We start from the raw sequence: 21800 nt of genomic DNA, 5'->3' as shown, positions 1-21800 counted from the left end.
ATCATAGGTACACTTCAACTATGACAGACAAAATGAGAAAAAAAATCCAGAAAATCACATTGTATGATTTTTTATGAATTTATTTGCAAATTATGGTGGAAAATAAGAAAATAATTTGGTCAATAACAAAAGTTTATCTCAATACTTTGTTATATACCCTTTGTTGACAATGACAGAGGTCAAATGTTTTCTGTAAGTCTTCACAACGTTTTCACACACTGTTGCTGGTATTTTGGCTCATTCCTCCATGCAGATCTGCTCTAGAGCAGTGATGTTTTGGGGCTGTTGCTGGGCAACAGAGACTTTCAACTCCCCCCAAGATTCTCTATGGGTTGAGATCTGGAGACTGGCTAGGCCACTCCAGGACCTTGAAATGTTTCTTACGAAGCCACTCCTTCGTTGCCAGGGTGGTGTGTTTGGGATCATTGTCATGCTGAAAGACCCAGCCACGTTTCATCTTCAATGCCCTTGCTGATGGAAGGAGGTTTTCACTCAAAATCTCACGATACATGGCCCCATTCATTCTTTCCTTTACACGGATCAGTCGTCCTGGTCCCTTTGCAGAAAAATAGCCCCAAAGCATGATGTTTCCATCCCCCTGCTTCACAGTAGGTATGGTGTTCTTTGGATGCAACTCAGCATCCTTTGTCCTCCAAACACGACGAGTCATCTGACCATATGACATTCTACTAATCTTCTTCTGGATCATCCAAATGCTATCTATCAAACTTCAGAAGGGCCTGGACATGTACTGGCTTAAGCAGGGGGACACGTCTGGCACTGCAGGATTTGAGTCCCTGGTGGCGTAGTGTGTTACTTAGTGTGTTACTGACGGTAGGCTTTGTTACTTTGGTCCCAGCTCTCTGCAGGTCATTCACTAGGTCCCCCCGTGTGGTTCTGGGATTTTTGCTCACCGTTCTTGTGATCATTTCGACCCCCCGGGGTGAGATCTTGCGTGGAACCCCAGATCAAGGGAGATTATCAGTGGTCTTGTATGTCTTCCATTTCCTAATAATTGCTCCCACAGTTGCTTTCTTCAAACCAAGCTGCTTACCTATTGCAGATTCAGTCTTCCCAGCCTGGTGCAGGTCTACAATTTTGTTTCTGGTGTCCTTTGACAGCTCTTTGGTCTTGGCCATAGTGGAGTTTGGAGTGTGACTGTTTGTGGTTGTGGACAGGTGTCTTTTAAACTGATAACAAGTTCAAACAGGTGCCATTAATACAGGTAACGAGTGGAGGACAGAGGAACCTCTTAAAGAAGAAGTTACAGGTCTGTGAGAGCCAGAAATCTTTCTTGATTGTAGGTGATCAAATACTGATTTTCCACCATAATTTGCAAATAAATTCATAAAAAATCCTACAATGTGATTTTCTGGATTTTTTTTCTCATTTTGTCTGTCATAGTTGAAGTGTACCTATGATGAAAATTACAGGCCTCTCTCATCTTTTTAAGTGGGAGAACTTGCAAGGAAGCCAGGAAGAAGCACAATTGGTGGCTGACTAAATACTTTTTTGCCCCACTGTGTATACTTAAAAAAAACTTTTACTAGGCAATGCAGTTAGGAACGAATTCTTATTGACAATGACAGCCTACCAGGGAACAGTGGGTTAACTGCCTTGTTCAGGGTGAGAACGACAGACTTTTACCTCGTTAGCTCAGGGATTCGATCCAGCAACCTTCCGGTTACTGGCCCAACCCTCTAACCACTAGGCTACCTGCTACCTTCTATATCAAACATTATTTTAGCATCAATGCATGAATATGGGGAAATCCTCTGGTGTAGAATTACCACCACTCCAAACTCATAAATTCTAGTACAGTTGAAGTCGGAAGTTTACATATATTTAGGTTGGAGTCATTAAAAATCGTTTTTCAACCACTCCACAAATTTCTTGTTAACAAAGTATAGTTTTGGCAAGTTGGTTAGTACATGTACTTTGTGCATGACACAAAGTAATTTTTCCAAAAATGGTTTACAGACAGATTATTTCACTTATAATTCACTGTATCACAATTCCAGTGGGTCAGAAGTTTACATATTCTAAGTTGACTGTGCTTTTTAAACAGCTTGGAAAATTCCAGAAATGTATGTCATGGCTTTAGAAGCTTCTAATAGGCAAATGTATATCATTTGAGTCAATTGGAGGTGTGTGGATGTATTTCATGGCTTTACCTTCAAACTCAGTGCCTCTTTGATTGACATCATGGGAATATCAAAATAAATCAACCAAGACCACAGAAAAACAATTGTAGACCTCCACAAATCTGGTTCATCCTTGGGAACAATTTCTAAACGCCTGAAGTTACCACATTCATCTGTACAAACAGTAGTACGCAAGTATAAACACCATGGGACCATGCAGCCGTCATACCGCTCAGGAAGGAGAAGCGTTCTGTCTAGAGATTAACATACTTTTGTGCGAAAAGCGCAAATCAATCCCAGAACAACAGCAAAGGACCTTGTGAAGATGCTAGAGGAAACAAGTACAAAAGTATCTGTATCCCCATTAAAATGAGTCCTATATCGACATAACCTGAAAGGCCGCTCAGCAAGGAAGAAGCCACTGCTCCAAAACCACCATAAAAGCCAGACTATGGTTTGCAACTGCACATGGGGACAAAGATCGTACTTTTTGGAGAAGTGCCCTTTGGTCTGATGAAACAAATATAGAACTATTTGGCCATAATGACCATTGTTATGTTTGGAGGAAAAAGGGGGAGGCTTGCAAGCCGAAGAACACCATGCCAACTGTGAAGCACGGGGGTGGCAGCATCCTATTGTGGGGGTGCTTTGTCAAGGTATTGGAGTGGCCATCACAAAGCCCTGACCTCAATCCCATAGAAGATTTGTGGGCAGAACTGAAAAAGCGTGTGCGAGCAAGGAGGCCTACAAACCTGACTCAGTTACACCAGCTCAGTCAGGAGGAATGGGACAAAATTCACCCAACTTATTGTGGGAAGCTTGTGGAAGGCTACCCGAAACGTTTGACCCACGTTAAACAATTTAAAGGCAATGCTACCAAATACTAATTGAGTGTATGTAAACTTCTGACCCACTGGGAATGTGATGAAAGAAATAAAAGCTGAAATACATAATTCTCTCTACTATTATTCTGACATTTCAAATTCTTAAAATAAATTGGTGATCCTAACTGACCTAAAATAGGGAATTTTACCAGGATTAAATGTCAGGAATTGTGAAAAACTGAGTTTAAATGTATTTGGCTAAGGTGTATGTAAACTTCTGACTTCAAATGTATATACTCATCTTATTTCCATGTAATTTGTTATTCCTAAACCATTTCTGTATTCGGTGGTCTATTCTGCTTTGTTTCAATTGAGTAACAATGTCAATTTGACATGATACCAAAGACAGAAGAATATTGGATTACATACTTTGGTACACTGTAATCCGTTACCCCACAACATACACTGACATTGACAGTGTGTCTTGACCAGTACCGCTGTTACAAACCCCCCATGCCCACACTTATCAAATTACTCTCAATGTAATGTTCCTATTATACGGTCCCCACTCTCCCACCACTCTCCTGTCTTAAGAGTAGAGTCTGAGAGCTAAGGGGCTGCTCCCTACAGGCCTGGAGTGTCTCTAATGCAGAGTCATATCGTCTGACGGATGGCTGTAGCAGGGCCACTTACAGATGCTCCAGGAAATGAGCCCTGCCTGTCTGACTGGCATCACTGAGGGTTAATTGACACAATGCCATGGGATGCCAACAGATGCTGTACAGATTATGCTACTCTATATGTGGACCTAATTGTAATATTGTGGTTGGTGCAGATGGCAGCCCCCTGTCCTGGTGGGTGGACCAGGGTGGAGAGAGACGGACTTACTGGGGAGGCTTCCTGCCGGGGGTTCAGCAGTGCTCCTGCAGCCTGGAGGAAAACTGCATGGACATGAACTACTTCTGCAACTGTGATGCCGACACAGACTCATGGTAATAATGCAAATATGGCTCTCTGTGTATCTACTGCCCTGCCCATCAATATGATTTAGCTATGAATCTGTGTGCATATCTTCTATTTCTTGTCTCATCTTACATTTCCACATTTGTACACTATTTAGTATATTACCTTTTGTCAAATATTGAGATTAAGTGGGTCACGACAGGGTAGGCGAGGGTTCCATCATTGTTTGATTCCTTCCACAGAGACCATGCTCTCCTCTCTGTATTGTAGGGCTAATGACACAGGAGTCCTCTCCTACAAAGAGCACTTACCAGTGAGTGAGATCGTGATTGGAGACACCAACAGAACAGGCTCTGAGGCACTCTACAGAATCGGCCCACTGCGTTGTTATGGTGACAGTAGGTGAACTCTTCTGTTTTGTTCCATTTTTATCTTACAGATGGTCCCTTTAAACATCCTTGTTTTTCCACACCAAATGCGGATGAAATATTGAGTATGTTCAAACGCTCCACTCAGTCCCAAGATATTCATCCTCATCTCTGTATCCTTATTATGTGAGTCAGGACTTTCCTCTAAGAAGAAATGACTGTTTCCTGTTTTCTAGAGTCTGTGTGGAATGCGGCGTCCTTCTACCAGGAGTCATCCTACCTGCACTTCCCAACCCTCCAGGCAGAGCTCAGCGCTGACATCTCCTTCTACTTCAAGACCAGCGTCCCATCAGGAGTCTTTCTGGAGGACCTGGGCCTCAAGGACTTCATCAGAGTGGAGCTTAGCTGTGAGTTTGTGGGCCACACACGCACGCACAAACACACACACGCTCAGAAATAATCTGCACTTCATTTCATGAGAGCACTACATGTGACATAAAATCACAAATCGAATCTAATTTTATTGGTCGCGTACACATATTTTGCAGATGTTAATCGCAGGTGCAGCGAAATGCTTATGTTTCTAGCTCCAACAGTGCAGTAATACCTAAGAATACAAAACAATACACACAAATCCCCCCAAAAATAATAAAGGAATTAAGAAATATCTGGTTGAGCAATGTCTGAGTCTGTAATATAAATATACTTTACGTATATAATGGTGTGTATAGACATTATGGACAATATATTAGTATAAAAGGTGTGTACAGCAGTAGTTAAATAGGATGACATGTGCTTCAAAAAGCTGTCCAAGCTGTCCATCCAGATATAAACTTCATAATGTAATCCAAATTATAAGATGTATTATAAAGCACAATTACAGCGCTATCATCAAGCTGTCAACTTAGCTTTGAATAGATGCAGAAAATGACCCATGTGCTTGGAGAGAGAAAGAGCATAAAAGAGGGTTGGAGGGGTAGCAGGCGGTGGGAAAGGAAATTCTCAGAATTCATTGTGCGGATGTACTTCTATTGAAGGGAAAATGTGAGAAACCGACAGGAAAATGGAAGTACAAAATGTGAAGGATGAGTTCTCTGTGACCTGACTGTCAGCTATTCTCATCCTGTTCTGCTCCCTCAGCTCCATCCGTGGTGACGTTCTCCTTTGACGTGGGAAACGGGGGGGTGGTCCTTGCCGTCAAGTCCCATGTGCCCCTGAATGACAGGCAGTGGCACTATGTGAGGGCAGAGCGCAATGTGAAGGAGGCCTCTCTGCAGGTGGACCAGCTGCCCTTACGCTTCCTGGAAGCTCCATCTGATGGACACCTCCGCCTCCGGCTCAACAGCCAACTGTTTGTGGGTAGGACTGGCTTGTCCTCATAGCCTTAGTCTCAGTCTCAACTGCCAGCTGTTTGTGGATGGGGCTGTTCTGCTCTCAGTCTCAGTCTCAATAACCAGTTGTGTGTTGGTAGGGCTGTCCTTGGCCTCAGTAATTATAATATATTTTATTTAATTAGACAGCCTTTAATTGTGGCCTTTCCCCCTCAAGTTCCACCAGAGATATACTCTATTGTCTCGGTACAGTTTCTATCTCAGGATTTACAGTGTCCTCAAATTTGACAGTAGGTCAAGGTATGAATTATAATGCTATTAGATATTCTTTTTCATATTCATTATCATTATTTCACTGTAACTTTCTGGTTATGCCAAGGCATTACACACATGAATGGGTTCCCTATAAGAAATTCCCAATGAGCTTTTCCTGAGATTAAACCTTTATTTGGCCATAAATCTTGATTTGTCATTCGGGGGCTATACTGTTTCTTCTGCTCATAATGGCTTGAAAGGTCAGCCCAACACTTCATCGTTATAGATATTCTTCCATATTTGCATATAGTTAGTCTTAATGAGGCCTCTCACACATGAATAGTTCCAGAGATGTCTTAGATGCTTACTGGAATTAAATCAAGGGTTGCAGTAAATCAGTGGGGTGCTTTCATAGGTATAAAGACTAGTTAGATTTTTTTTATAATGTATATAACGTGTCATCTCCTCCTCTAGGGAGAACAGCAGCCAGGCAGAGGGGTTTCCAGGACTGTATTATGTATATAGAGTAGTTATACATCTGTTATAGCATTCTATTAGGCATTATTAACTAGTTATAACCTGCAGTCTCACCTCTAGGAGGAACAGCAGATAATATTCCACAGAGTACTATGCATGATATACTAATTATAAATGTGTTATAACACTGTAAAAGCCATATCAAGTCATTATAACCTGTGGTCCCTCCTCCAGGGGGAACAGCGGCCAGGCAGAGGGGCTTCATGGGCTGCATCAGAACTCTGAATATAAACGGCATGACATTTAACCTGGAGGAGCGGGCTAAGATGACCCCGGGCGTAAGTGCAGGCTGCCCCGGCCACTGCAGCGGCTCCAGCAGTCTCTGCCACAACAGAGGGAGGTGCATCGAGAAGAACAGCGGCTATGTCTGTGACTGCTCCCAGTCTGCTTACGGGGGACCCTCCTGCAAGGAAGGTCTGTGAGGATATGCCCCCAAAAAGCTAGATGTAAATGGGATCACTCATGAGATTGTCTATGATGAATTATTAAATGGAAAAACACTTAAAACACAATGATTAAGACATAAGAGTAGGCTTACACTTTGAAATTATTAATAATTTATCTAATACAGTTGGTACTTGGAACATTCTCCAGGTCCTCATCACACTGCATGTATCATACAATAGAGTGATGACATCCATATGCAACTGGTACTGTACAGCTAGGGGTGTAACAGTACACATATTCGGTTCGATGGCCGATCCTGCGTAATCGTTTAAATCTACAATTTGGGAACATTTTAGCTTCCCAGTAGATTACAACGATGATGGACAGAGAGTTATGGATTAGAAGTTAACAGTATGTCGCCACACTCAATGAGAATAGCCTATGCAGCCGGAAACGCAAAGAAAAAACAACACAACATCTTCTCCCCTCTGCATTCAAGCATTCCTTGCCAGCTGATTCTGACCGGGCCAAAAAAAAGAGAGCGATTGGTAGGCTGTGTTTATATTTTGTAGTCTTTGGTTTATAGACACGGATATGCGACATTCATTGTGGTTGAGAATGGGGGGTTTCAGCACCTCGTGAAAGTGCTCGAGCCACGTTATGACCTTCCCACTAGCACCCATTTCAGCAAACAGTTAATACCCGCTCTATAGACGAGTTTGTTGTTTTGCAACAAATACCAAGACATGCGCAAATATGGGGCAAAACATATGGGGTTGGCTTAGATTCTTGACAACACGTAAACAATATTTAGTCTTCAGTGTTTATTGAAAACATAAATAAATGTGCACTATGAGCACTTGTTGTCTGTTAAATACATTGTTACATTTGTTGGTTAGCCATCTAACCATATTAGCATTGACATGAAATCAGTCAAAACACCTCAAACAAGACATGGTATCAAGAACCAAATTAAATTAGCTGAAACTAGACACTCAGGATTCCCCACATGGCAGTCTTGTCATTGTTGCTCGCCATCTGGCCACCCAGAGTCACAACAACTCACGGACTTCTGCCCCATTGTGTTAGTGACGTTGTCAGCTAACCCAGCTATATAAACAAGCCAAAGCCAAAGTTTTCAATGAATTGGCCAATTCACCCTGTGTTGCATTTACTTAACAGTGACAGCCCATCACATTACTCCAGAGTGGGAAAGGTACGGTGCTACAGACATGCCCCCTTTATGAGAGTCACAACTGCGCATCTGGCACTCAAGGAGTCAGTATGATGGTGCGTTCCTAACTAAGTGGGAATTTACCACATACGACTGGGAAAAATCCACTTGAACGGCTCTCCAAATGGTAATTACTAGTGGGAAACTCATCTATCATCCTGAGCACCCACTTCTCCCACATGGTGACCTCTGACGTCACCTACTAAGGAAACAGACTATAGAACAGCATTTCCGGCAGTTAAATGCAACATCAAAACATTATTTATAAAAAGCTATCTATTATTATTTACTTGTAAGCATGATAGCTGTACTCTATGCAGTTCAAAGTAAAAATCACAACGCATCTAACTGATATTTACAGCATCACAACTGATACACTTCCACCTTTTTTTTATTTACTTAACTAGGCAAGTTAGTTATGAATAAATTCTTATTTACAATGACTGCCTAGGAACAGTGTGTTATCAGCCTTGTTCAGGGGTAGAACAGCATAATTATTATATATCTTTATCTTTTTACCTTGTCAGCTCAGGGAATTGATCCAGCAATCTATCAGTTACTGACTGGCCCAACACTCTAACCACTAGGCTACCTGGAACTCCACCTGCCACATGGTTACATATGTAGCATCAGAGTGGAAACTTGAGATGCCCAACATAACAACCCTGTCACAACAGACAGGAACATTGTGAATGGCATTTCATTTTCCCGATGTACCAAACTGAACCCCAAAACCACAATAGGTACTGAACCATGGGTTTGGTGAACCATTACACTCATATGTACACTTCTCCACCCCCCTGTGGAAACTCTTTTTTACCTTGCCAGGTTTTGAACAGTCATACCTTACAACAGAAGCCCTGTTAATACTTGGTTCTAACATGCATCCTTTGTCCTGATCTTTTCCACATTCTGATTATGCCCAATTTTTTTTGACAAATGTAGATGATTAAAGATCTGACTGTGATCTGATCTTCCTCAACACCTACCGAGGTAGTCAGATGCATTGTGTCTGTCTTACAATTGTAGACGGATCTCCACTGTGAAACCATTTAAATCATCATCCCGCCCTATAAAATCATTGACACATATTGATGCCATTGACTTATGGCATCAATGTGTGTCTTAAAATAAATAAATATTATTTTGAAAGAATATCTGTCAAGTAATTAGCATAGAGGCAGGGACCAGGATATCTGATCACAATGCAGAGACAGTGGATGGATAAGAGACACATTTTGCTACCATGTGTTGATGCAACAGTTACAATGTGGGCACAATCAGAAAGTAAATAAAATCAGGACAAAGGACACATTGGATGCGTTTATACAGGCAGCCCAATTCTGACATTTTTTTCACTAATTGGTCTTTTGGCAATCAGATCATCTCTGAAAAATTATGAGAAAACATCTGATGTGATTGGTCAAAATACTAATTAGTGAAAAAAAGACCTGAATCCGGCTGCCTGTGTAAACACAGACATGTTAGCCACAGGTATAAACGAGGCTAGAAAGAGCAGTTTTAAGCAAAAAGCAGGATGTAGCGACCGCCGCATGTGTGGGATTCTTGCATATTTTGAGATAGCTTGTTTTTCTCTGAAGCACTGGATATACTTGTTCCTGAGCCTCTTTCCAGTTAAGCAATCCTTGCCTTCAATCATGTTTAAGAAAGAAAGCAATATTGACTTATCATAACCCTGTTCTGTCTTTGTAGATTCTTCTTTATTTCCACTGTCTGCTCTTGTGTGGGTGGAGCGCTTTTCATTCTCTTTCCACAAAGTCATGACTTGTTATGAAACATAGTTATGAAAACATAAAACTCGCTGAGAATGTGCTTAGACAAAGCTATAATTATGCAATATCTTCCTTTGTCCATGAATAATTTTGAAGAGAACGGGGGAAGAGAAAAGAACGGAATGTTTTGAGAGGTGTTCACTTTGCTCTTAAAGTGGAGGTGTTGAGATCAGTGGCATTCAGAGTGCAGATTGGAGTCCATCTGAAATAGACATCAAAGAGGGAGAAGATGAGATGACAGATCCTTGCTGCTCTGCTTTCTCTGGTCTGTCTGAGAGGATCTGGCTCTCACATTCACACTAATCTAGGCCTCCATTATCATGGAGCAGACACTTCTTTAACAAAGGGTGTTCTGTTTCTTATAGGAGGTACATGTCGTTCTATTTCGTCCGATGACATTGACAGAACGTGTATTTGTCAGGAGTGTTGGTGATTTTTTAAATTCTGACTGGTGATTAGGTTCAGCTAAGTGCAGCTACAACTTATAAAATGTAATCAACAATTTATGGAATGAATTCAGTGTATAATAGCATGACTCCCCTAATGATCCATCCTCTCTCTCTGTGTCCATGCAGAGGTGTCTGTGTCATTTGACAGAGAGTCGTCGGTGACCTACACCTTCCAGGAGCCTTTCTCTGTGATGCAGAACAGGAGCTCCCAGGCGTCCAGAGTCTACAGAGAGAGCACTAGGGCCAGAGAGAACATGGCTTTCAGCTTCATGACCACACAAAGCCCTGCCATGCTGCTCACTGTCAGCACCTTCAGCCAGCAGTACATAGCAGTCATCCTGGCACTCAATGGTAGGGACACCTCTACCATTCATTTGTTTGTAACAGTGGAAGCTGCTGAGGGGATGATGGCTTATAATAATGGCTGGAATGGAGTGAAGGGAATGGTATGGTTTGATACCATTCCATTTACTCCAGTCCAGCCATTATTATAAGCCGTCCTTCCCTCAGGAGCCTCCACTGGTCTGTAGTACGTACAATAATTGAATCATTTCTAATGTGTCCTGTCTATGCTTTGAACATATTTCCAGATTTCTGGAAAAAGTTGGCGCTCCACCAAGGCTTTAGCAAAGGGGGTTGTAATGGCTCAATTAGCTAGCAGAGTGCAACTCTAAATTCAGAATTTAATCTCATTATATGGAGTGTTTTCTCCCATTGTACCTCATAGCAAAAGGCTGAAAGAACCAAGTTGCCTTGCACAACTTTCAACACAAAAAATGCTATATGTTTTTTTTATAGAATGATGGAATTATAGTCCCTTCACAAATATGGAAGAAGTAATATGTTATGTTGAGAATATCTCCATCCATTACATAATGGACAGGAATAAAAAAAAGAATTGAACCTTGACAGATCCAGGTTTAGCAATGCGTCTCAGCCTATTCAGCCTCATCCATAACGACGCCATGAACACTCCAGATCACACACCTTAGACCTCTAATCTGACATCCTTCCAAGTAGAACAGAAAGCCCACCAGCATCCTGTTGAGTTACACCGTTTATCTTTAAGTCGTCGCTCCTTTATGCTCGTTTGTGTTCATCGGTGCATGTGGAAGAGTCACGCCTTTGTAAATATTGGAGGATCAGGAGGACATTTCATCCACGGTAATCTCCGGCACCCGGGCACTGTCAGGGGTTTCTCAAACATATCATAAAACCATTCGCCGAACTGAGCTGGAATTGTAGTATTGACCCATCTTCACTTGATAATGCAAAGCTCTCTGCCTCTCAGATCTAGTGTCGTGTGTGTGGGAGGAACATTGAGGCTGTTCGAGGATAACTATTTATACATCTACATATGTGGGATCTTAATTTCATCACTCTTTTGTTGAGGGGCATCAATAAAGAAGCACACTGGAGTGTATAAAACATTAGGAACACCTTCCTAATATTGAGTTCATCCCCTTTTGCCCTCAGAACAGCCTCAATTTGTCAGTGCATGGACTCTATAAGGTTTTGAAAGTATTCCATAGGGATGCTGGCCCAAGTTGACTCCAATGCTTCCCACAGTTGTGTCAAGTTGGTTGAATGTCCTTTGGGTGGTGGACCATTCTAGATACACACGGGAAACTGTTGAGCGTGAAAATCCCAGCAGCGTTGCAGTTCTTGACACACTCAAAGCGGTGCGACTGGCATCTACTACCATACCCCGTTCAAAGGCACTTAAATATTTTGTCTTACCCATTCACCCTCTGAATGGCACACATACACAATCCATGTCTCAATTGTCTCAAGGCTTAAAATCCTTCTTTAACCGGTCTCCTCTCTTTCATTCAGTCAGAATGCTATTTTCATTTATATGGTTCTTGGCATTCCAAACTAATTTAGATTGATAGATGTGCGTGGGGCATTGAATAGGTTAAGATGAGGTGATCCTCATGAGATAAGTTTATCTATTTAAATTAAAGGTTATTGTCAAGCCTCTGGCGTTTTAATGAATAAACAACTCTCGGGACAATCTCGTCGGAACAGCTCATGGAAAATTGCCAAATTCAAAGAAACAAAGGCAATAACATTACCAAAGCACCAAAAGGGCATTTAATGGATATTTCAAAATACGTTTTCATTTTCGTGCATACTTTAGCCCGAATGAAAATAGATATTTGCATAGTCCCCACATTGACTTCGATGCATGATGCATGATTTAAACAAGTCCAATAGTCCCACGCATCAAGGTACAGTGCCTTCAGAAAGTATTCAGACCCCTTGAATTTCCACATTTTGTTACATCACAGCCTAATTCTAAAATGTATTAAAACAAAAATAATAAGTATCATCATTCTACACACAATACCCCATGACAGAGCAAAAATAGGTTTATATAAATGTTTGTGAATGTATTACATATAAAAGATGAAATATCACATTTGCATAAGTATTCAGACCCTTTGGCGGTGATTACAGCATTGAGTCTTCTTGGGTATGATGCTACAAGCTTAACACACCTGTATTTGAGGAGTTTCTCCCGTACTTCTCTGCAGATCCTCTCAAGCTCTGTCAGGTTGGATGGGGAGCTTTGCTGCACAGCTATTTTCAGGTCTCTCCAGATATGTTCGATCGGGTTCTTGTCCGGGCCACTATTCAGAGGCTTGTCCCAAATCCACTCATGTGTTGTCTTGGCTGTGTGCTTAGGGTTGTTGTCCTGTAGGAAGGTGCACCTTGCCCCAGTCTGAGGTCCTGAGTGCTCTAGAGCAGGTTTTCATCAAGGATCTCTCTGTACATTGCTCTGTTCATCTTTGCCTCAATCCTGACTAGTCTCCCAGTCCCTGCCGCTGTAAAACATCCACACAGCACGATGCTGCCACCACAATGCTTCACCGTAGGGATGGTACCAAGTTTCCTCCAGACGTGACACTTGGCATTCAGCCCAAAGAGTTCAATCTCGGTTTCATCAGACCAGAGAATCTTGTTTCTTGTGGTCTGAGAGTCTTTAGATGCCGTTTGGAAAACTCCAAGCAGGCTGTCATGTGCCTTTTACTGAGGAGTGACTTCCATCTGGCCACTCTACCATAAAGGCCTGATTGGTGGAGTGCTGCATAGATTGTTGACCTTCTGGACGTATCTCCCATCTCCAGAGAGGAACTCTGGAGCTCTGTCAGAGTGACCATCGAGTTCTTGGTCCCTGACCAAGGCCCTTCTCCCCCGATTGCTCAGTTTGGCCGGGCGGCCAGGTCTAGGAAGAGCCTTGGTGGTTCCAAACTTCTTCCATTAAAGAATGATGGAGGCCACCCTTCCCCAGATCTGTGCCTCAACACAATCCTGTCTCGGAGCTCAAAGGGACAATTCCTTCGACCTCATGGCTTGGTTTTTGCTCTGACATGCACTGTCAACTGTGGGACCTTATATAGACAGTGTGCCTTTCCAAATCATGTCCAATCATCTGAATTTACCACAGGTGGACTCCAATCAAGTAGTAGAAACACCTCATGGATGATCAACGGAAACAGGATGCACCTGAATTTAAATTTGAGTCTCATAGCAAAGGGTCTGAATACTTACGTAAATAATACATTTGCAAATAAAAAACTGTTTTCGCTTTCTCATTATGGGCATATTGTGCGTAGATTGCTGATTTTTTAACTGGTTAGGATCAAATGTAATTTAATCGATTTTAGAATAAGGCTGCAACGGAACAAAATGTGTAAAAAGTCAAGTAGTCTGAATACTTTCCGAAGGCACTGTGAGTTTTAGATCTTTCAATGCATGGTTTTCACCCAGTTTGTGCTGTGTTTTGCAGGGAGTCTCCAGATCTGGTATCGTCTCCATGTGTACAGGAAGCCAGATGTGTTCAGCCCCAGCCCCAGCAGCCTGGCAGACGGACGCCTCCACCGTATCAGAATCCACCGTCAGGGGAAAGATGTCTACCTGCAGGTGAGCAATGGATACATGTACAAGAGGTGTAGATACTGTGCAGTGTAATTCCTTCGCAGCATCTGGGCAATATTGTATACTGTTAAGAAAGTGTTTTAGTTCCCAATCAATTTAGCTGGACTAGAGCAATTTGCAGCCATTTAGATGAATCAGTATTTCCTGTAATCCTCGTTTTTATTACTTGATTGCTTTCCACATTCCCCCAGATCGATCAGGACATCCACAGAAAGTACACCCTGTCATCTGATGCGGAGTTGATCTTAATCAGATCATTGACTTTGGGCAAAGTCATCGGTAAGCCCGCCTATGAAATGATACTGCCATTGCATGGAGCTATTTTGAATAATGAAATGAGGACCACGCGCACACGTGTGTTGTTTCATGACTTTATGTGATGCTGTTCACACCTATTTCTCCACATTTTCAAACCCGTTCTCAGAATAGCTTTTGTAAAACCGGACATGCAGATTTAAAGATTTTACCATCAATGTTGTAGCATAATTATTTGTTTATCCCTCACTCCTGTTGCCATAGAAACCTTATCTTCAATTCAGGAGGCAAAGGAGGCTGAATCTAATAAAGGCTGTATAAAGATTAATTGATGGGGAGGCTGAATCTAATATAGGCTGAATAAAGATTCATTGATGGGGACTAAAAGGGTTCTGACAGAGAGCAAATACAATAATACAATAACCTAAGCAGAAATATCTCTCTCTCTCTCTCTCTCTCTCTCTCTCTCTCTCTCTCTCTCTCTCTCTCTCTCTCTCTCTCTCTCTCTCTCTCTCTCTCTCTCTCTCTCTCTCTCTCTCTCTCTCTCTCTCTCTCTCTCTGTATCCTACTCACTCACTCCTCTAATTAAAAGCATACAAATGAAGATCTACTAAATATGCTCTACATACATATCTTCCACAGTGACTAATTTGTACATCATAAAAGCACAAATTGCTAGCACAGACTGGAATATGTTCTGGGGTTATTCTGATGGCATTGAGGAGTACACCACATCAGTCACTGGCTTCATCAACAAACAAAAAAAATAACCTTTATTTAACCAGGTAAGCTAGTTGAGAACAAGTTCTCATTTACAACTGTGACCTGGCCAAGATAAAGCAAAGCAGTGCGACACAAACAACAGCACAAACAACAGCACAGTTACACATGGAATAAACAAGCGTAGAGTCAATAACACAATAGAAAAACAAATTAAAAAATAAATAAAAATAAAGTCTATATACAGTGTGTGCAAATGGCGTGAGGAGGTAAGGCAATTAATAGGCCATAGTAGCGAAGTAATTACAATTTAGCAGATTAACACGGAGTGATAGATGATGATGTGCAAGTAGTGATACTGGTGTGATAAGTGCATCGATGACATCGTCACCACAGTGACCGTACGTACATATCCCAACCAGAAGCCATGGATTACAGGCAACATCTGTACTGAGCTAAAGGGTTGAGCTGCGACTTTCAAGGAGTGGAACTCTAACCCAGAAGCCTATAAGAAATCTTGCTATGCCCTCTGACGAACCATCAAACAGGCAACGCGTCAATAGAGGACTAAGATTGAATCGTACTACACTGGCACCGACGCTCGTCGGATGTGCCAGGGCTTGCAAACTATTACAGACTACAAAGGGAAGCACAGCCACGAGCTGCCCAGTGACACGAACCTACCAGTCAAGCTAAATTACTTCTTTGCTCGCTTCGAGGCAAGTAACACTGAAACATGCATGAGAGCACCAGCTGTTCCGGAAGACTGTGTGATCACGATCTCCGTAGCCGTTGTGAGTAAGACCTTTAAACAGGTGGCCGCAGGGTCAGATGGATTTCCAGGACGTGTACTGCGAGCATGTGCTGACCAACTGGCAAGTGTCTTCACTGACATTTTCAACCGGTCCTTGACTGAGTCTGTAATACCAACATGTTTCAAGCAGACCACCATAGTTCCTTTGCCCAACAACACTAAGGTAACCTGCCTAAATGACTACCGACCCATAGCACTCACGTCTGTAGCCATGAAGAGCATTGAAAGGCTGGTCATGGATCACATCAACACCATTATCCCAGAAACCCTAGACCCACTCCAATTTGCATACCACCCCAACAGATCCACAGATGATGCAATCTCTATTGCACTCAACACTGCCCTTTCCCACCTGGACAAGAGGAACAACTATGTGAGAATGCTATCCATTGACTACAGCTCAGCGTTCAACACCATAGTGCCCTCAAAGCTCATCACTAAGCTAAGGACCCTGGGACTAAACATCTCCCTCTGCAACTGGATCCTGGACTTCCTGACGGGCCGTCCCCAGGTGGTAAGGGTAGGGAACAACACATCCCCCACGCTGATCCTCAACACGGGGGCCCCTCAGGGGTGCGTGCTCAGTCCCCTCCTGTACTCCCTGTTCACTCATGACTGCATAACATAGCACGACTCTAACACCATCATCAAGTTTTGCCGACGACACAACAGTGGTAGGCCTGATCACCAACAACGATGAGACAGCCTATAGGGAGGAGGTCAGAGACCTGGTTGCATCACTGCCTAGTATGGCAACTGCTCGGCCTCCGACCGCAAGAACTATGGGCGTAGTGCGTCTGGCCCAGTACATCACTGGGGATAAGCTTCTTGCCATCCAGGATGTCTATATCAGGCGGTGTCAGAGCAAGTCCCTAAAAATTGTCAAAGACTCCAGCCACCCTAGTCATAGACTGTTCTCTATGCTACCGCACGGCAAGTGGTACCAGAGCGCCAAGTCTAGTTCCAAAAGGCTTCTTAACAGCTTCTACCCCCAAGCCATAAGACTCCTGAACAGCTAATCAAAGGGCTACCCAGACCCCTCTTTTACGCTGCTGCTACTCTCTGTTTATAACCTATGCAATCACTTTAACTCTACCTACATATTACCTCAATTACCTCAACTAACCGGTGCCCCCGTACATTGACTCTGTACCGGTACCCCCTGTATATAGACTCTGTACCGGTACCCCCTGTATATAGACTCTGTACCGGTACCCCCTGTATATAGCCTCGCTTGTTATTGTACTGCTGCTGTTTAATTCTATGTTATTATTATTTTTATTTTTATTTTTTTTTTTTTACTTAACACTTTTTTAAACTTCTGAAAGCATTGTTGGTTAAGGTCTTGTAAGTAAGCAACACCTGTTGTTTTCAGCGCATGTGACAAATAAAAATTTGATTTGATTTGATATATGTTTTTTTTGTTTTAGCTCACAAGAAACTTGTTCTCTTGTGGGATAACTTTCTTTCCCGTGAGAGACTATACTGCTTTAACAGCTCAATGTTAATTCTGAATTACAGGAGGAGAAAATTTTGATGAGGAGGTGATGCAGGCAGGATCTAAGGGCTTCATTGGCTGCCTCTCATCAGTCCAGTTCAATCACGTGGCTCCACTGAAGGCAGCGCTACTAAACCGTGGCAGCTCATTGGTCAGCGTACGGGGTCACCTGGTGGAGTCTAACTGTGGGGTGCTGGCTGACTCAACAACCTCACACCCACTCTCAGGTAAGCTATTGTAAAACACAGTCTCCACTTAGCTAACTGGATATAACTCAGGCCGAACAAATATATTTGTTTGTTTACTACGCCACAGCTGTTCAGCTTTCATTCTGGAAACCATTTGAAGGTGTGTGGAATCAACTGTGGATGTCCAGTTTTGTCTCTGGCTTAAAGCATCATTATTACATTTTAGGGATAAATCAGGAACGAATCGACACCACAATGAGCGGATGCCTGACAGCCTAATGGAAGTTTTGTTATCATTGTTTACACAGTTACAAAAATACGTTATCTTCTGCCACATACACCCGGTTGAGGAACATCCGTTGGCTGCACAGCTCATTCACTCATTACTGAAAGTTAATTAATTAGCCTGCTTCTCTTTTCTTCTCTGCCAGATCAAGCTGCGAAAGCAAACAAAGATAAGGAGCAGCAAGGCAATGACACCCGGCATGATTCAGCAGTAATTGGAGGTTTGTTTCTCTATTTTGTCTTAATTTATTGGTCCTGTCTTAATATGAATTTAGCCTATTTTTCTTTCTTCCTTTCTCTCGCTCTCTTACCTTACACCAATTTTTGTGGTTGTCTCCTTGATAACCTAACCTGTGATGTCATAACTAACCCTTGCTCGTCTACAGGAGTGGTGACAGCAGTGGTCTTCATCACTCTGTGTGTGGTGGTGGTGATGACCCGTTTCCTTTACCAACACCGGCAAGCCCAGAGAGATGCCAGCATCAAGGAGAAGGAGCACCGACACAACCTGGAAACAGCCTACCGGAGAGAAGCAGCCTACCAGGCCGAACCGGTCTATCGGGCCGAATCAGCCTACCGGACAGAGCTCCACCTCCATGACAGCGCCACCCTCAGGGACAACAGGGAGTACTACATCTGAACACAGCATCCAGCCAAGCCTTTTAGCCATCGCTGCTTACCTTTATTCTGTTTTGTCCAGCTGTCTGCACGGGAGGAGGCATCCAGACTTTTTCCTCGCTCCTCTGCGGTAGAAATGAAGAATTCATTCTCCTTTAGGGAACTGTGGGAATATCCTGGTGGGGAACGTCTTCCCATTTCTGTCTAGATATTTCGTAGGACAGGACTTGTAGCTGCAAAGATGTTGACCGGTCTGCTTACGAATGCTGGTGATGGGACAGGAAAATGGTGCCATAAGAGATTGAAGCATTTGGGTATGGTGCAACGGATTTATCCAATGATAGGAATACAAAGAGCCTGGAAGGGTTAGAATAGGCAGGCAATGTTGTACGAAGTGTAGGCAATGTTATGGTATAAAGCCACATAGAGGAAAACATGGACAGTGGCACTGTTTTGGTGGCTCAATGTATGTAGATTGCGAAGATTAAACTCTCCCACTGTCATGTGGGGAAGAAATCTCATGTTCTGACTCAGAGAATCTACGCACACATGCAATGAATCTATTTCAAATTCCTAAGAAAATGGTTAGAAGTTTAACAGAATGGAATGGTTGAAAAGACTAAACGCAAAGGCCATCTTAGATAATATACTATTGAAAAACACAGAGTAAGATAAGTATTGTTTTACTAATCTTGATAATGCAATGATTAATTAAGATTAAATTAATTCCACAAAGAACTGATATTAAATTAAATCTCCATTTCAATATATCCTTAAATAAAGCCATTTAAAAATGAGGTGCCCCGGACCGGTTTCCTACATTATAATGATTTGAAAGTTTGATTTAAAATTCTTCTTTCTCCACAATGTTCTTGAGGTTTCTAATACACATGTTGGGCTGCATTGTATTGCTGCAAGAAAGGGAATGTAAAAATAACCCAGCTAACTGGAACATCTGCTAGCGGTCCCCTAGCAAGAAAACCTAACCATCATATACCACAGAAGTGGCTGCCGGCCAAGGGTTAGAGGAGTCTTCAAAGAGCTGCCATATACAAAGCTTAAGTTGTTCACCCAAGCTTTTTAGATTTATTTTGGGTATTTTTTATTGTTTTGTTTGTTTCCTTCAGTAAACATTTTGTTCTGTCACATGTTTGATCTGTTCACGCATTTGCTACCATTTTATATTGTATTTTTTATTAAAAGTTTTTAATTCATTGCTACTGCTTGACGTCAACAGTATCCCTGTGTTAGATCTACAGTATAAAGTGATTAGTATATACTGATATTTAATGCTGGATATTGATGCTTAGTTTAGTGTAATTTTTCTCTGAAAATTAAGTGGGAAAGGATAATCGGCACTAAGTGCAAAATAACACAGTTTGACAGTTTATCAATAATAAAACAGAGAATGAGAATGAAAATCGTATACGCAAACATCTTTGATGAGCAACAGTTCATAAACACACCATCACCAAAATAATGAAATTGGCGGAAGTATTGCCTGAAAACATCTTTTTCTTTCATATTAAAGTGTCCTTGACAGCAAGTTATGGTTAACCTCTGAGACTCTGAAATCCTTTTTGTACTCATGTTGATATTGTGGTTATTTTGAGGGCCCATTTTGTATGGCTATATAATGTACAGGTATATTATGAATATATGTTTAATAAAACCAAACATTCTTTTTGAAAAATAATGATCTCTTTCAGAGAAGTTTTATGCTACATAACCTGTATCTCAATCTTTAACTTTCTTATTGTCTTTATATGTGTGATTGTGTTGTTTTTACATGCATGCAGAAGCATACATAGACCAAGGATGGTAAATGCCAAGAGGTGGTCCTTTGTATTCTGATGTAGTAGAAACATTCATTATGTGCTGTGAAACTACATCCTCCTTCCTACAAATGTTGTTATGGTAAATGTGCAAAATGGAATCTGACCTAATTCAATCACAAAGCCACAGTATTTAATTACTTTAATGGGTGGGAAATTGTGTTGTCTCTAAATTAATTGTGCTTTCTGCAGTATTTTATCCTGACGAGTCTAGTCAAATATTACAACACCGGGATATATTCTTATTCATCCAATTAAGTGTCCAATTAAAAAATGAATTCCTGCTATTTTATTTAATTAATTGCATCATAAATGTATTACCGTGGAGTAACCATTTATATTCCCCTTTTTCTATTATACCCTGGTCTAACCCATGGTTCTGTCAATCATAAGATAACATGGTGTCTCCATGAGTGGCTTTAGTAGTGTGGCAATGGGCAAGGCCAAGGAAGTTTCATTTCAGCTAAAATACTTTGCATATTGCTAGGTGTGTTTTGTTCTCAAAATGTAAATGAATGGAAAGTCACCTGAGAAAACCCCTTTTGCGTGCATGCAAACTGGATTGCTCCAGATCTATTACGGTTGCTCAAGGTATGGTTGTAAAATATGTGTCCAGTGAAAGGGAGTATTTTCAAAGATGGATAATGCTGTGTTTACTGGTCTTTGGGGAGACATTCATTTTACCACCACTGTGGTAAACATAATTGTTGTGTTTATTTGAGATTTCCCCTCATATCTAGAACACGGTGTACTGTAGCACCAATTCACTTGGTATATCTATTCCTGGGTTTCGACATCATGATATTGTCCTGGGGAAGGACCTTTGTGTACCTGTGAAGGCACATGAAGAAGATGGAAGAACGCAGCAGGCCTTTCTCCCAGCCCCAAGCACTGTAGAGCCAGATGAGGGTTACTGTGACATACATGATGAAGACACTGTAGATCACTGTAATATGCATGTATAGAAAATACTTATATGGTGACATGGATCCCTGTGGACACACACTGTGATTTATCAGTTAATAATAATATATGCCATTCAGCAGACACCGAAATATATAAGTATGGGTGACCCGCCAACCCTGGTGGTACAAGTGCCATGCGATACCAACTGAGCCTTGCAGGACCAGTTCTCCCTCTGTATCTCCCTGTGCTTCAGCTTCTCTCATTCTGTTTACAGCCAGCATGGAGCTACTTTGTATTAGTATACTGTGTACACCAGTGGAGGCTCCTCAGAGGAGGAAGGGGAGAACCATCCTCCTCAGTGAATTTCCCAAAAATGTAAATTCTAAAACATTTTAAAAGTTATCCTTTTTAGATACAACTATACTGACTATAATCACGTGACCAAACAATT

At 41.9% G+C, this 21800-nt stretch overlaps 1 protein-coding gene across 1 annotated transcript in view; it reads left to right on the top strand.

Moving 5' to 3' along the window:
• LOC109867271 (contactin-associated protein-like 5) overlaps window positions 1–20304 on the top strand; it is a 115212-nt gene extending 94908 nt beyond the window's left edge. Inside the window, exons 14-24 of the mRNA XM_020456332.2 lie at window positions 3804–3960; window positions 4202–4329; window positions 4536–4706; window positions 5440–5658; window positions 6597–6836; window positions 10412–10636; window positions 14082–14215; window positions 14422–14509; window positions 17541–17744; window positions 18137–18211; window positions 18377–20304. Of these exons, the coding sequence (XP_020311921.2) occupies window positions 3804–3960; window positions 4202–4329; window positions 4536–4706; window positions 5440–5658; window positions 6597–6836; window positions 10412–10636; window positions 14082–14215; window positions 14422–14509; window positions 17541–17744; window positions 18137–18211; window positions 18377–18630 (1895 nt within the window). The 3' untranslated portion in view covers window positions 18631–20304. The remainder of the gene's footprint in view (window positions 1–3803; window positions 3961–4201; window positions 4330–4535; window positions 4707–5439; window positions 5659–6596; window positions 6837–10411; window positions 10637–14081; window positions 14216–14421; window positions 14510–17540; window positions 17745–18136; window positions 18212–18376) is intronic.
• The last annotated feature ends 1496 nt before the right edge of the window (window positions 20305–21800 follow it).

Source organism: Oncorhynchus kisutch, linkage group LG2 (genome assembly GCF_002021735.2).
Source record: "Oncorhynchus kisutch isolate 150728-3 linkage group LG2, Okis_V2, whole genome shotgun sequence".
Classification (NCBI taxonomy): Eukaryota; Metazoa; Chordata; class Actinopteri; order Salmoniformes; family Salmonidae; genus Oncorhynchus; species Oncorhynchus kisutch.
Note: the sequence above shows the minus strand (reverse complement) of the source record. Positions and strands in the feature narration are given on the sequence as shown.